This window comes from Hydra vulgaris, chromosome 07 (assembly GCF_038396675.1).
Source record: "Hydra vulgaris chromosome 07, alternate assembly HydraT2T_AEP".
Taxonomy (NCBI): domain Eukaryota; kingdom Metazoa; phylum Cnidaria; class Hydrozoa; order Anthoathecata; family Hydridae; genus Hydra; species Hydra vulgaris.
In genome coordinates, this window is record NC_088926.1 from 35508802 (window position 1) to 35525000 (window position 16199).

Here is a 16199-nt window from a genome sequence, read left to right on the forward strand (position 1 = left end):
ACAAGCATTTATTACCATTAACATTGTATAAGTTAGAGAGTCCAAATACCTTCAATAACATTTGAACATTTTACTCTATTGTTGTATAAAACTAAGCTTGAGAGTGCACCAGTGGAAAATGTGAAAGAGAATGTTAAGTGAAAGATTAAGTTGTTATTTATGTAAGTATCTGCGATTTTGTGATTAAGATATAAAATATTATATATAATAAATATATAAACATAAAGTAACTTTCAATGAAAATAAAAATAACTTTTATTAGAATTAGTATTCATAACCTGGAGCGGTGAATATTAACTATTAACTAATTGTAAGCAGACGTGTGATGTAGATCAAATATTGTTTTAATAATTATAAAAATTCAAAACAATCAACTGTAAACTACTAAGATTTTATGTGTAAAATTTATGTTAAATGCGTTTGTAAATTCCTTCCAAATTTGAAACAAAATATTTTTTTGATAAATTAATAAGCCAGAAAATTTAGGGTTTAACATTCAAGGGAAAAAACTATGTAATAGTCAAACCTCGGAATTAGGAAAAATGAGGTCAGCAATATTTTGCCAACCTCAATCTTTTAGAGGTCGGCATCAGATCAGCAATAAAAATTTGATGCAAAGGTCTCACCATAAAACATAGACATAATTCCGAGGGTTGAATAGTAATTGATATCAGTGCTAACTATACAAAAAAGCTTGGTAGCAGAAAAAGTCAAAAAAGACTTACAGTTTACATCATTACATCAAGATATTTTTACCAAACCTAGCATTTTTAACTTATTTTTTATCATCATTATCAAAACTTTACCCAGGTTGCTATAGATAACGAGACTACTCATATATATTAAGATACAATCACTAGTAACATAATCATTCAAGGTTAACATGCTAATCTTTCCTTTGCTTTAAATGTATGGGAAAGGGGGAAAGGATGCATATCAGAGTTTTCCTGTTACTAGTAAGTTGCATGGTTAAGGAATAAGTTGCATAGCAAGTTGCATGGCTAAGGAGTCTCACCTGCAAATATGACTATCCAAAAATATATTTAAATAAGATATTGCTATAAATAAATAGATAGGTGAAAAATGTATGAATTACTTATGTATATAATTCCAGTTATTAAAGTGCTCCAAGAAGGTCTAACAGCGTCGTCACAGAGCACTGTAGAAAATATACATACTTTTTTAAAACATTTTAAATCATATAAAATCTCAAGAACTATACCAAAAAACCTAGAAATTTTAAAATATCAAAATTATACAAAAACAACCTAGAAATCAGATAAAATATTATTAAAAACAACCTAGAAATTATAGAAATGTTCAAAATGAGTAACTAACTTAATATAGAGTAAAACAAAAACAACGATTTTACATTTAAAAGCTTTACTTCTTATAGTGCAGGAGATATAAGCAATTCTTCATAACAGGGTTGAAATCCTTGGTGGATTAGGTATTTCTGTAATAATGTCTGTCAATTGATGCTGTTTATATTAGGTGGATATAGAATATTAAAAACCAGTGATAACATACAATAACATGCAAATGTGCAAAACTCAACAACTGAATCGAAATTAAATTTTATGCAAAAAATCTTAATTTATTTTAGATGGTTTTCAGTTACTAAGTCTTTACATTCACTAATAAGATTAAAAAAATTTACAACTCACTTTTAAACTTTTATTTTAAAATGGAATAAATAAATAAAATTTTATTTGTAATAGTTTTACACTTTTTTTTTTATGTTTATGGTTTTAGAACTTTTTAATAATTATTATTAAATTTGGCTAAATATTTCTAACATTTACTTAATTTTATTACTTAAATTTCAATAATTTTTGTTTATAGATTTTGTTTTTGTATTTTTGTTTAACAAATTAGTAACTGTGATGTTTACATATTTATTTATCTATTATTTTACTATTAGATTTTTTTATGTGTATATATTTAAAAAATTAATACTTCATATTTCATAAAAGACTTACTGCTTCTCGATCTAATGCTTCCTGAAATTCTTTTTGTCTACGCTTAGAGTACTGCCTTTCCAGCTCAAGCCTGAATAATAAAAAAATAAAACTAACAAAGTTTTTAAAAGTCAGGAATTACAATCACTAAAGCTATGCAACTATACATGCATCTATGTATGCAACTATATAGCCAGTTATTGTGCAAGACATTAACGTTCAAATGAGTTTGAACTATTTTTTAACTTTTTCTCTTTTATTACTTTTTAAGAACAACTTAAATTAAAAAAAAAGTCTGCCCTTGGCAAGTCAACTGGAAAATTAGTTACAGTTGTAATATATTTACAACTATATTAAATAACCTTGAAATGAATCTTTGAAATCTTGAAATGAACAACTATATTAAATAACCTTTAAATGAATCTTTGAAGTCTTGAAATGAACAACTATATTAAATAACCTTGAAAACTATATTAAATAATCTTGAAAAAGAATCTTGGATGTGAATATTTTAATCAAAACTTTAAAAAGCTTTATTTTGATCAGAATTGGATAAAATGTGGCAATTAATCTTCTTTGCAATCAAAGTGTTTATATGCAGTTATTATTTTGTTGAACAAAATAAAATGAAACTAACTAAACACATTCAGAACTAAAATTATATTTTATTTTTTTTTTTATTACAGAAAACAAAATATTAGACATTGTTAATAAAGTGAATGACAATTATTCTTAAAAAAGTAGTTTAAAAAACTTAAAAAAACTTATTTAAAATTGAGATCAAGATCAAAATAATAAAATAATTTTTTAATATTAAAATTTTTTTCAATATTTATTCAGTTATCGACCGGAATAAGTTGTCGAAAGTGTAAAAAGATCAAACAAAAATTTAAATAGTGTTTTACTATTCATAACAGACAACTAAAGTAAGACAAATGACTCAACTAAGACATTAACAACCATTTATCACCCAAAAGGCATAAAGCTAATGTTAAACTATTGTTAAAGAGTTAAAATTTTGAGTTTAACTAATGTTAAAAAAGTTAAAAACAAATAAAATATATATAAAAAACCTGTTATTTTTCATGATTTCTTTTTCTTTTTTCAAGTTTGTAAGTTGTGCAACAATTTTTTTCTCCATTTCAGTTTGAACTGCCAGTCGCCTTAATAAAGCTTCATCTCTATCGTTATCCTATGAAAATCGCATAAAATAAAACACCAAGTTAAAAACAATTTTATTAAAGATCAAAATGTGTCTTCTGTTAGTCCTAATCTTAAAAACTTCTTTTTTAATTAGTTCACTAGATAAAAAAGAATAAAATGGAATAAAATAAAATTGTTTATCTAGTTAATCAATATCTTGTTTTTATACTCCTAAGAAATTATAAAACCTGTAACTTTTTTTAAATAAAAGCATGTCTCACAAAATTAATAAGGGGAACAGTAAGTGGAAACCCTCTCAGCACTGTAGCTTAAGAAAACAAATCTTCACAAGCTTTGTTGTTTTTCTGGTGTAACACAAAAAAAATATATTTTAATTGTTAATATAAACATTAGAACAATTCAAAATTGTATATGAAAGAACTTATTTTAAATTTAAGAGGGTTTCTCTCTAACTTGGTTTATGGTCAGGAAAATAAGTTTAAAACCAAAAGCTTAAATAATTTGTTTTTGTGACTATTTGAAAGATTTTAAGGTTTAAAAAAAAGGTGATAAAACAGTAAACTTTCTTATCCCAAAAGTTTAACTGAATATAAATGTTACAATATATTGTGTTGTAATATAATAATAAAAGATAGTGTGTTGCATAAAGTAATGAATAATCATTTTCTATTCTGCTTTAAAAACTTTTCTTCAATAGAATGATCATGAGTTTTCTGTGATATTCTAAAATATTACCTGCTGTTCAACTTCATCAAGTGTTAGCACATTATTAAAGTCTATTGCTAACTAAACAGCAGAATCGATCCTCAGCACAGTCATTGGTGACTCTAATGCTTGGAACTTTTTAATAGGCATTGACTTTAACAGGAGAAAAAGTTCAAGCAGCTGGATTAAATGTAAGAAAAATTTGTTTAATTTTAAGCGCAATGAACGGGTTCATTGATCTTTGAGTAACTAAATCTGACAAAGCCGTTTCCTGAAAGTGCGCAACTATTTTTCAATTAATTCTTCTGAGATCAGTTTTCATTGACTATTTGGATAAAAATCAGAAAATAATGCAAGTTCAATGAAATCTTTGTTGAAATACCACATATGTCCTCTTATTTTCTTAATTGCAATGTCTGCTATCTGTGTATCAACAACACAAGAAGACTCAAGAATTTGGAGTAGACAAAAGTTTGTTGTATGGAGTATCAGAACTGTTTGGAGCTTTAAACCAGAATGTTAATAATAAAAAGACAGATACAACAAAGGCCCTATAGTTTGTATACTGTAAGTTTGAATTGTCAACAAAACAAATGGATTTTAAGACAGTATACATTTTTTGCCACCCACCTAACAAAATGATAAACAACAGGAAGGTTGAAATAAATTACATCATCATTTTCACCTGGGTGATTAGTGTTGATTGAATGAGCTCTAGCTCTTTTGTAGTTTATTTTTTGAGAGAGTTGATTCCTAAGGAATTCTGACATTTCTGACTTTTTTTCTGATTTAGCCATACACAATCAGCAAAAGTTTAGACTTGACTTTTTTGCAATGGTCTTCTTGAAAATGTTGATACAATCATTTTTGTTCATGTTCTTTTTTTTTTTTTTGAAAATTTTAAATCTTTAGTGCCCATTACCATTTTCCATTTTATTCTTTGGTCTTGTAGAAATATCATACTTTGTTAAATTTTCAATTTGCATGGTTCATAACAAATAGCTTATTAAACTTGTTTAATAAACTAGTTTTCAAACAAAAATTTTTGATTTTAACTGATTTTCCTTGGGTCCCGTAAAAAAGTTTATTTTTTACTTTTTAGTCCATTTTTTAAATGTTGTTTTTAAAAAGATTTTTTTTTTATATTTTTTATTTTTAGTCCATTTTTAAAATGTTGTTTTTAAAAGGTTTTTTTTTAATTTCTTTTATATATTTTTATATTTTATATATTGATTATATACTTTTTTTATTATTCAACAGAAATTCTATTTATTGAAGCTAAATTAAAACGCTAAAAGTTTGTTGTTTATTGTTTGTTTTAATTACTTTTCTTAACGATTTCTTTTATCAACGCTAAACTAAAGTCTGTTTAATGATTTCTTTTATTACTACTGCTGACCTTATGTTTTTTTTGTGGGAACAACAAAGAAAAAGAAAAAAAAAAAACCAGACAAGAAAGCAAGTTAAATAAAATGTTGTAACAAGAATATTTGAAAAACTATAATGATGATACTTACAAAAGCTAAAATATGTTCAGATAGTGCCAATTCACCTTTATCATTATCAAAAAACATAAAATATGTTCAGATAGTGCCAAATCACCTTTATCATTATCAAAAACCATAAATACATGACATAATAAAAAATTCATTCATAAATGCTGCATACTTTTTATAATTCCATATGAAACATTGTAGTTATAGTGTTGTATAATAAGGAGCATTGTATAATAGCGTTAAGAACATAAATACCAATGAAAAAGCAGATCAAAAAGCTCTTTCTAATGAATGTAAACAATAACTTTAAAAACCATTAAGTCACACCAAACATTAATTTTCCATTTATTTTTAAAAGAATGTAAGATTGTTGGTTAAAAGATAAGATTTGAGTGTTTTAAGCACTGTTTAAAAATTCTTGCTGAAAAATCTATCAACATGCATTAACAAAACTTTTACAGCCAACTTCAAACCTGCCCAAGCAAAAGTTTCTTGCAATTCAGTGAATGCATACTTCAATCAAATAGACCACCCATTGCAAAGTACTAAAGCATGTAATACTTTTTATATATCTTTGATAAAACTTATATAAGGCTCTAGAAACAAAACATGCAAAAGAAACTTAAAAAGAGTTGAACCAAAAAAAGCTTTTTTTTTTTATTGTTTTCTCAAATTAAGATTAAATTAAGGAAAATTTATTAATAATTTAATTATAATGATAATTTTAAAATTAAATTAAGGATAATTTAATCTTGATTTGCATTCATTTTCTTCAGATAAAATTGAATCACACTAAATGCAACATGTTTACAACATGTATATTTTACATTAAATAAAGTTTAATACAAATAAAATATTCCTACACAAAAGAACTTTATTGAAACTGAAATTACTAAGTTTGTATTATGCAACTAGAGCACAGAGTAGCACTATAAAAAAGCTCAATACTCAATGCAGCTATAAATACTAAACAGATTTTCAGAAATATATAATAGTTTCTAAAATATTTTTCTATTATTTAGTTATTATAAAGATAAATGCTTTCAAAATGAATAGAAATGATATACTACAACCCTCGTAATTAGGGTCGGCATTCGGCAATGCTGACCTTACTGCCCACCTAAAAATGTTTGAAATCTACAAAAAAATGCTGACATCGTTTCTATGTTTAATGGTAAGATTGAGGTCGTCAATCTTACCATCGTTTCTATGTTTAATTCTAAAAGATTGAGGTCGGCAAATTATTGCCAACCTTATTTTTCCTAATTCTGAGGGGTGCTACTAGCAATAGGTCAAAAACATCTATTCGAAACCAGCACATTTTTTTGCAAAAAGACCTTTTTTCATTTATGAGTTTATTGCTCCATTACAATTAAGCTTACTTAAATATAAACAAATATTTCTATTATGGATGCCTCTAAAAACGTTTTTTATGCTTGTGTGTACTAATTTACAACTAAAAGAAAAAATCTTGTAACACTGAGGTGTTATGAGAAGTAAATTAACTAAAAAAAGTAATAAATATAAATTTTTTTATTATAGAGTAATAAAAAACCTGCTGTGCTTAAAAAATAACACTCAAGGTAAAAAGGAAAAAAATTAAGTAAAAATAAAAAATTAAGTTTTCAAATATAAATTCAAATATAAATAATAAGACAACAAAAAAACAATTTGTTGGCCTTTATGTGGTTTAATATGATTTCTGAGTGCTTAAGGATAGCGCTCTTATTGCAAAAGTTCTGATAATTCTATATATTAATGTGATTTTGTTAACTAGTATATTATTTCTTCAATACATGTTTTTCCAATTTCATTTTTTTTGTACAGGATAAAAATTTCTCATGTACAAAAGAGCAAAGCATTACCAGCTAGCTTAACTGCGTAAAGATTTAATATATTTTTCCAAACTTTAAGTCCTTAACTAAAATTTTATTATAATATGTTAGAATAACAACAGTTTATACAAAAGTAAAAACATACAATATAAATAGATAAAAAAAGTATAATGTAAATAGATAAAAAAGTTTTTTTTTCTTCTATCTCTTATTATACCTCTTGATAAAAAAAAAAATTAAAAAATTCTAGGAAAAGTATTTTTTCAATTTCAATTTTTAAATTAAAAAAATTATTTTTATGAAAAACTTTACATATCAAGAAACTAACCTGATGAAGTTGATGTGTTTTAAATTGCTCAATTAAAACACTTCTTCTGCGCTTCTCACGCTCCTAAGAAAAATTTCAGAAATTTAAATACTTTAACAAAAGTACCACTAATAATGATAAAGTAAGATAATGCTCACTTTGTGATGTAATAATGCACACTGATATAAATGGTGATGCTCTGTGATGTGGTACAGTAAAACACAGTAATGTGGTATGATTATACATTTCGACTATGATTCATACATATGATTCATATGTGGTATAAAGCACAATCTATTGAAACATGTTGCACTGATTAAGTTTGACAGTTATATTTTAAAAGTTTATTTACCTTTTTTGCTTTAGAATTTTCATTAATTCGTTGACGAATTTCTGAAACATATTTTAAACTTTCTTCTGGCTAAAAACAAATAATAAATATGAAACAAATAAACTTTATTTGAAGATTCATTTAATAAAAAAAAATTATTTCCATTGGTGCATATGTATAGTAAATTTTGTTTATATATATATATATATATATATATATATATATATATATATATATATATATATATATATATATATATATATATATTAATTTTGTTATATATAATAATAATTTTGTTTATATATATATATATATATATATATATATATATATATATTAATTTTGTTATATATAATAATAATTTTGTTTATATATATATATATATATATATATATATATATATATATATATATATATATATATATATATATATATATATATATATATATATATATAAGGGAAACTGGGTTAAAATGGAGTTTTGTTATTACACCCTTTTCAGAGCCTCAAAACCTGATCGCAATTGATTGAATTTGAAGTAACGCAATATGAGACAACATCATCTTGAACTATAGTCCACTTTTTACCCAGCATTATTGTTACAAGGTAATTACAAATCTTATTTGTCTAATTTTTTTAACTTACAATTAAAGAAACTGGTACTTAACGATTAAAACTTTAAACTAAACCGCTAATCCTATCTGAATGCCTTATTGTTGTCAAATAGGGCCTTTAATTTAACAATAAAATTGGCCCAGTTTTCATTATAATGCATTTTAATGTGCCACACTACAATGGGGTAAAAAAGATAAGTTTCAATGGGGCAAAATGGGGCTCTTCTTCACTTTTTAGTACTTAGTAATCTTTTTAAATTGTGTAAATTAAATTATTATCTTTCAAGTTAACAAAAAACCAATTTTTTAATTATTTTTGAGAGATAATTTAATGCAATAATAGTTGTTCATTTTTTCTATTTTTCACTTTTAATCATGCTTTTATTTTTGTACATTCTGCAGTTAGTAAGTGACCAGGGTTGATATTTAACCAAGGAAGGGGCCAGGTTTAATAAAATATAGCCAGGGGTGGATTTGTGACCGGGGCTGCATAAACACTTATACATCCTAAAGTATGTTTTTTTAATTCAAAATTTATGTTATATTTTGTATATATATGCATATGTAAACATCATCATATTCAACGTGATCATCATAATCATCATTACCATCATCAACAGCATTATCATCATCATCATCATCATCATGATCATCATCATTACTGTTATCTTCATCATCATCATTATTATTGTCATCATCATCATCATTATCATCATCATCATCATCATCATCATCATCATCATCATCATCATCATCATCATCATCATCATCATCATCATCATCATCATCATCATCATCATCATCATCATCATCATCATCATCATCATCATCATCATCATAAGGTTTTAGCCTTCCTTTTTTATGCACTTTCTCTAATCATGGTCAATGCTCAAACAAGCTATCTATTTTAAAGTAACTCATAACTTAATAGTGGTTGCTTGCAACCTGATTGCAAGTAAATTAGAGTTAAAAAATATATAAATATATGCCAGTATTTAATAAATAGTAAATATAAATATAAAATTATAACATATTAAGAACTATATATTTTTTTCTAAACCCAGCTATCAACCCCTGCTAAATCTTATAATTTTGCCGGGGCCAGGGTCGGGGTTGCAAAAAGTCTCATTTGGAGCCGGGGCCGGGCCCTAGTCACTTCCTATCTGTTGTATCAGGATATTGATATTTACCTGCTTTTTATTACTTATTGACATTTATTATTCTTTAACAAACATCAAAGTGTTGAGTTTACAGAAGAAAAATCTGATTGATGGTAAGGTAATAAGTGATCTATCAAGTATTATTAAAGAAAAAAAAGCCATCATGGTTTACATATTACTAAAAGCTGTATTTGCTAGAGAAACTTATTTTATAGAAAGTGTTTGATAATTACAGGGAGAGCTTCCCTTGATAAAAAATAAACTTATTGTAAAAGTTACAGATTTAATAATCTTTGATCATTTAAGAATACTATCATAACTATTATATAGACTATTGAATAACTTGTTCAATTTAATTTATATTATGATTTGTTAAGATCATTGACTGAATCAAAGAATTTAAAATCTAAACTTTTTTTTGCCAGGATTATTTGTAAACATATTTAACATTAACTTTGGTTATCTTTGTGAAGATACATGCTTAACATGTGACAAGTTTAAAATTATAATATATTTGGTTTCTTAAAAGTGTTTTAAAAACACTTTTAAAAAACCAAACTATCTTTTCTAATAAGGAGCCACAGCTACATGCAGAGTAAATGTGATGTGACATTTTTTTACCCAAAATGTTCCAACATAGCTACTAAAAAATTGAATGGAAAAAATTTCATTGTAACTGTATGTTACACTCATCATTTAAAACTATTAAGATAGACCTTATTATATTTCTAAATTTTCCTTATAATACAATTTTACAAAGCCAATGTTAAACTCAAATGCACTCATAATAGCATATTATTCAAAAAACATTTTTTTTTTTTTTTTTGAGGAGCTTACAGAAGTCACTTATTGGGCTAGGGCCTGCATCAAACCTTGGACCTCTGGGTTCTGAGCCTGAAATCTAACCGCTGCAGCCCTCAGCCTTTAACTTTACAAAGAGGCTTTTTAGAGATGTTCAGAAGATGATCCACTTTTAATGGAACCTGAAAAAAGTAGAAAGAACCTAATATTTTAAATATTGTGAGTGCATCCAAATGGATGTCAAACAGATTGTTGAGATGTTACAGAAATTTCTCCTTTTTTATTGTGTCACACCATCTGTTCTACCTTAATGCTTCTGAAGGCTTTACCTCTAAGAAAATATTGTTTCCATGGTTATTCATTGTTCTAGTCTCTACTCTAAAATGACCATTGACAAACCATTATGAGCAACATTGATTAATTGAAGTCAGTACACATTTCAGTATAAGTTACACAATAATTAGGCACTATATTTTAGTATAAAATACTTAAATTAATAATTAAGCACTATATTGACTTGGTTTTAACAATTTAATAATAATTTAATAAATAAATATTTAATATTTTATAATTCAAAAAGTTATATAAATTATCAAATTGCACTAAGATGTTATTCTTGCAAGTGTATTTTAGAAATATATTACAAAAGTTCTGTATATTTATAAGAAAAAGATACAAAGAGCTTTTTTAGTTTTCTCAAAAATGAGTTTTGAGTAAGTCTGCCCTTTTAAAAAATACCGACTCATATATTAAGTCTATATATGTGTACTTATATACATTCATGTTCAAGTAATATTGTATAGACTTGTGTTTGCTATTACAAAAATAGATTAAAAAAAGTTAAAAATTTTAGAAATAATCTTTAGTAAAGAGGACTGGACTTATATATAATACACATAATTACATGATAAAATTAAAGATGTTTAAGTAAAAAAATTTAATAATAAAACAAATTACCTTTATGTATTCCTTTATTTCGTTTTTAGAAAATGAGTTTAGGAATTGTTCAATATCTGTGTCCACCTGTCTAAAAACAACATTCTAAAAATACTGTTTTGATAAATTCTGAACTGACTATAATAAACTTAATAAATTATGCCTATTTTTAAAACAAATTCGACAATATGAAGAAAATCTTCAAGAGCTATGTTTAAGAAATATTTTAACAAAATATTTAATTAAAAAAATGTTTTTTAAAACTAAAAAAATAATATATTGATTTACTAGTTTTATTTTATTTTAAAACTTTTTTCAACTTTTTTTCATAAATTTTATAGTTCTGCTAATGTATATAAAAACTGATACAAAATGTAAATATTTTTTAATTTGTTTTTTAAAACAAGTGTTATCCAGAGACATCAAAGTTTTTTAAGTTTTTTGAATTCTAAAACTCTATAAAAAAGAAACTTATATTTGAAATCATTGAAAAAATTTATTATCTTAATCTAATCTCAGTTGCACCTTAAATATGAGAAAAAATCTTAATTTAAAGATGAAGAAGATTTATAAAGAAAAACAAACAGTAAAAACAACAGTAAAATCACTTTAGTTTATCAGGTTGGTCAGTTATAAGAAAACTTTCAAAATCTTTTTCAAACTTCTGGATGCTATCATGCATGCTCTATAAACAATGAAATTTTAAAATACAATTAAATGTTTAACAATAAAATACTCAAACCAACATTTATTGTTAATATTGATTTATAATTAAAAATATCTAATTTAATGTAAAACAATATAATTTTTTGATGTTTTTCTTTAGAACTTTAAAAACATTTTTTAGACTCTATATCTATTTTGACAATATAGTCTTTTTTAGGCATCTTTTGTGTTTAAAAGATTGCTTACGATTGGCATATAATTTTTTCCATTTTTTTGGGTAAACCCAATATATTGCTTATCAGTGTTATTTTGTGACAAAACAATACACTTGGAAATTACATTTTTTGATTAGCAAAATGTTCCATGGCAATAAAAAAAATATTGTCTATAGTTTATAAAACAATGTTTTTTGAAAAGGTAGATAATTTTATAAGCTAGATATAGTACGCATTTTCTTTTCAAATATCTTTACAAAATTACTATCAGAAATAAATTATAATCGTTTTTAAAAGTTTAAGTCCAACTTTTTATGGCTTTTACAAAAAATTTAAGAATTCTGTGACTTTTTACATGACCAAATGAAACTCCATGACATTTCTATAAATTCCATGATTTTGTGAATTTTGTGACTATGAGCTGCCACCTAAAAAGTAAAAACATAATGATTCAATTAAACTTATGCAATTAGAATAACAATGCCAACCACTTGTTTGGAACACCTCCAAAGATCATACAAGCCTTAGGAAAAAAGGAAGTAAGATCATGCTAGAGTAAGTGTTAGTTTATAAATTTAAAAACATATTCGACAGATGTCAAGTTTAAAAGAAGGTTTACTCAAAGAAGAAACAGTGGTCATAGAGTACAAATGAGCTTAATATTGTTTGCAGCTGGAGTAAAGTTCTAGGTTAATTAAAACTAATTAAAAAAAAGGTCACATAAAAACATCGATAATAATAAGATTTTAAAAGAAAAATTGAAAGTTGTAAATGCAAAGAAAAATTGATTGCCTTTTAAATGGAAAACCCTGATCAAAAAATGTCATTTACAAACTCATTCCTTTACTAAATAACTCTGATAAACAATATATTGGCTTAACCAAAGGGTAAATGGAAAAAACCATTTACCCTTTGGTTAAAAAATTTTGGCATATTTTTAACCAAAAATTGTTTGTGTTAAAAATATGTCAATTTTTAACACAAATAATTTTTTAAACACAAAAAACGACAGAAAAAATACATACTGAAACTTTTTAGTCCCTGTGTAATAAGTCCCAGTGTAATAAGTTTAATAAACTCACAACAAGAGGTAATCCACTGTTATTCAGGGTGGTAGCCCTCTCAGCTATCAATTTTAAGTTCACAACAAGAGGTAATCCACTGTTATTCAGGGTGGTAGCCCTCTAATCAAGAGAGTAGACATTATCAGTTAAGGAATGAATTTAGATTTTCTTAAACAGGACAATTGGTCAAAATTGGGTGCCGGTTCACACTCTCAAACAACTAAAGACATTCATAATTTGTGTAGCCAGCTTTCTAACGCTTTTTTGGAACTCTTTGAACGCGTGATAAAACTAGAAACTACAAAAAGTGAAAATGATGAAAACATTAAAAATCTGAAGACAGAAATAAAGCAGTTGAGTCAAGCAAGTCTATCAGTGACTGGTCGCTTATTGTCAAACAGGGTATATAAAAAATGAAGCCTACAGAGCAGTTGATGGTAACAAATCTAGCTAGTAATGAGTTAGACGAAAGAAAAAGAAGAGCAAAAAATGTCATTATTTATGGAGTAGCCGAATCAACTAAAGAAAGCCTAGAAATGAAATCAAAAGAAGACGAGTCAAAAGTAAATGAAATTTTAAAGCTCATAAATCAAGCGAATGTAATACCAAAATTTGTTAGATGGCTGAGATCTAAAACTAATAAACCAGGTCCAATTCTTGTTGAATTAGCTGAGGATATTCTTCGCAACACAATATTAGCATCAGCTAAAAAATTGAGAAGTAATGTCGCACATAAAGATATTTATCTTAGTCCAGATTTGACTGAGGCTCAGAGACTCCAAGATTTTAACCTCAGAACTGAAATAAATAAAATGAATCAAGCAAGACCGGACTATGACCCCTTTTGGTATGGCATCTGTGGCAATAAAATCATCAAATTCAAAAAGAAATCAGATCAATAATTTTATACATAATTCAGTGTCAGATTGCAATGAAATTTAAAAGCTGTCATGTTTATACCTAAATGCTACCTCTCTTGATAACAAGTTAAATGAGCTTAAAGTGATAATTGAACAATACAAACCAAATGTAATTTCTGTGACTGAGACATGGTTTAAAAGTGATTCAGTTGTAAACATTGAAGGTTACCATCTGTTCAGAAAAGACAGATCAGACGGACAAAAAGGTGGTGGTGTTTGTTAATATATAGACAACTCATTAGACTCCTATGAACTAAATGATGCTGTTCTAAATCCCTGTAAACTAGAACAAGTGTTGGCAGTTGTTTATTTTGATAATAACAAGTATTTTCTTGGATGTACAGGCCAAATGATTTTTTGGATATACCAGAATTTGATGTGGTTTTTGGCCTGGCACACAAATATATAGACAAAAATAAGTTCAAAGACTTACTTATCATGGGCGACTTCAATTTCCCATCAATCAACTGGTCAAATGGCTGTGTTGATGCAATTTCAAATGAGAATGGAATTGAATATAAATTTACAGATATTTTAAATGATAATTTCTCTTTATCAGCATATTAACATACCAACTTTCCAGCTGTCAGATGAACAACTTGGGAGTACCTTAGATTTAATCTTTACAACTCAGTCAGCGAGTGTTAACGAAATAGATTCAAAATTTGTTTCAGTTTCATCTTGTTTGATAAAGCAATCCGTGACAATAAAAGTAAGCAAAGATTTATGTTTGCTAATTCCAATTTTGAACTAATAACTGATCTAATTTCAAATGTTGACTGGATACAATGCTTCAGTAACAAAAACGTACAAGAAATGTTTGATGAACTGATTTTTTATACTGAGGTGGCATGAAATCATTTTACTCCAATTAAAAAAATATTTAACTCTTTAAAAATTAGACCAGCCTGGGTTAATGCTAGGTTAAAGTTTCTTATTAGCAAACAAAATTTAAGATATAAAAACTGCTCTAGTAAATGGAAAGACCCTGTTTTAAAATCTAAATACAAAATGATTTGCAAAAATGCAGCTGACAAGATTAAAAAAGTGAGACAAAACTTTGAGTTTAATCTGGTCAAAAGAGCCATCAAGAATTCAAAGCTTCTCTACAGCTACATGAACAATCAACAAGCAGTCAAAGATACTATAAAAGCACTAAAGGGAGAAAATGGTATAACCACTCAAAATTCAAAAGATATTGCTGATATCTTAAACAAAAATTTTTAAGCTGCATTTGTGAAAGAAGATGATAGCCCATAGCCTTCTTTTGATTTAAGAACTACTGAAACATTCATTATGACAAATGAAGATTTTACATATGAAGATGTCTATCTAAGATTAAAAAACTTAAAAGATAATTGTGTTGATAATTTACATTCAGCTATTTTAAAGAATTGTGCATCAGCCTTTGCTATTCCACTTACGTATATTTTTAAAGAATCGTTTAAAACCAGCACCTGCCAGTGCAATTTAGATCAGCAAATATCACTTCTCTGTACAAAAAAGGTGAAAAAACCTTAGCAGGAAACTACCAACCGGTATCACTCACCTTAAGTGCATGTAAAATAATGGAAGGTATAATCAGATGTAAACTTGAAACTTTTCTATATAAGTTCAAACTAATAGTCAAGCAACAGCACGGTTTTGTTAAAAATAAATCATGCTTAATGAATCTACTTGAAACACTTGATTTTATTTCAACCGCCTTAGAGAATGGTAAACCTGTTGATGTTATCTTTTTGGATTTTGCCAGGGCATTTGACACAGTGCCACATAAAAAATTGTTGCTTAAACTTACAGCTTAAAGAATATCTGGTCTGACAAAACAATGGATTGAAGCATTTCTAAAAGAAGGAAAACAAAGAGTTGTGATAGGCAAAAATGTATCCTCTTGGGCAGAAATTATCAGTGGTGTGCCACAAGGGTCAGTAATTTTTTTTTTTTTTTTTTTTGTTATTCGTCTCCTCAAGGCCAAGAAGGCCATTACAGATGAGGAGGCTACTTAATAGTGGTTATAACCCTCT

The 16199-nt window shown here is 26.4% G+C and overlaps 2 protein-coding genes across 3 annotated transcripts in view; one reads left to right on the forward strand and one right to left on the reverse strand.

The window, feature by feature from the left end:
• LOC101238750 (sperm flagellar protein 2) overlaps window positions 1-16199 on the reverse strand; it is a 130559-nt gene that overhangs the window by 81175 nt on the left and 33185 nt on the right. For both annotated transcript variants that reach the window (XM_065801745.1, XM_065801744.1), the window contains 6 exons: window positions 11919-11995; window positions 11332-11401; window positions 7821-7889; window positions 7490-7552; window positions 3035-3153; window positions 1983-2052 (listed from right to left, as the gene is read on the reverse strand). In XM_065801745.1, the coding sequence (XP_065657817.1) occupies window positions 1983-2052; window positions 3035-3153; window positions 7490-7552; window positions 7821-7889; window positions 11332-11401; window positions 11919-11995 (468 nt within the window). The remainder of the gene's footprint in view (window positions 1-1982; window positions 2053-3034; window positions 3154-7489; window positions 7553-7820; window positions 7890-11331; window positions 11402-11918; window positions 11996-16199) is intronic.
• LOC101235807 (connector enhancer of kinase suppressor of ras 2) overlaps window positions 13205-16199 on the forward strand; it is a 112932-nt gene continuing 109937 nt past the window's right edge. The window contains exon 1 of the mRNA XM_065801749.1: window positions 13205-13242. The gene's annotated coding sequence lies outside the window, so the exon portion shown is untranslated. The remainder of the gene's footprint in view (window positions 13243-16199) is intronic.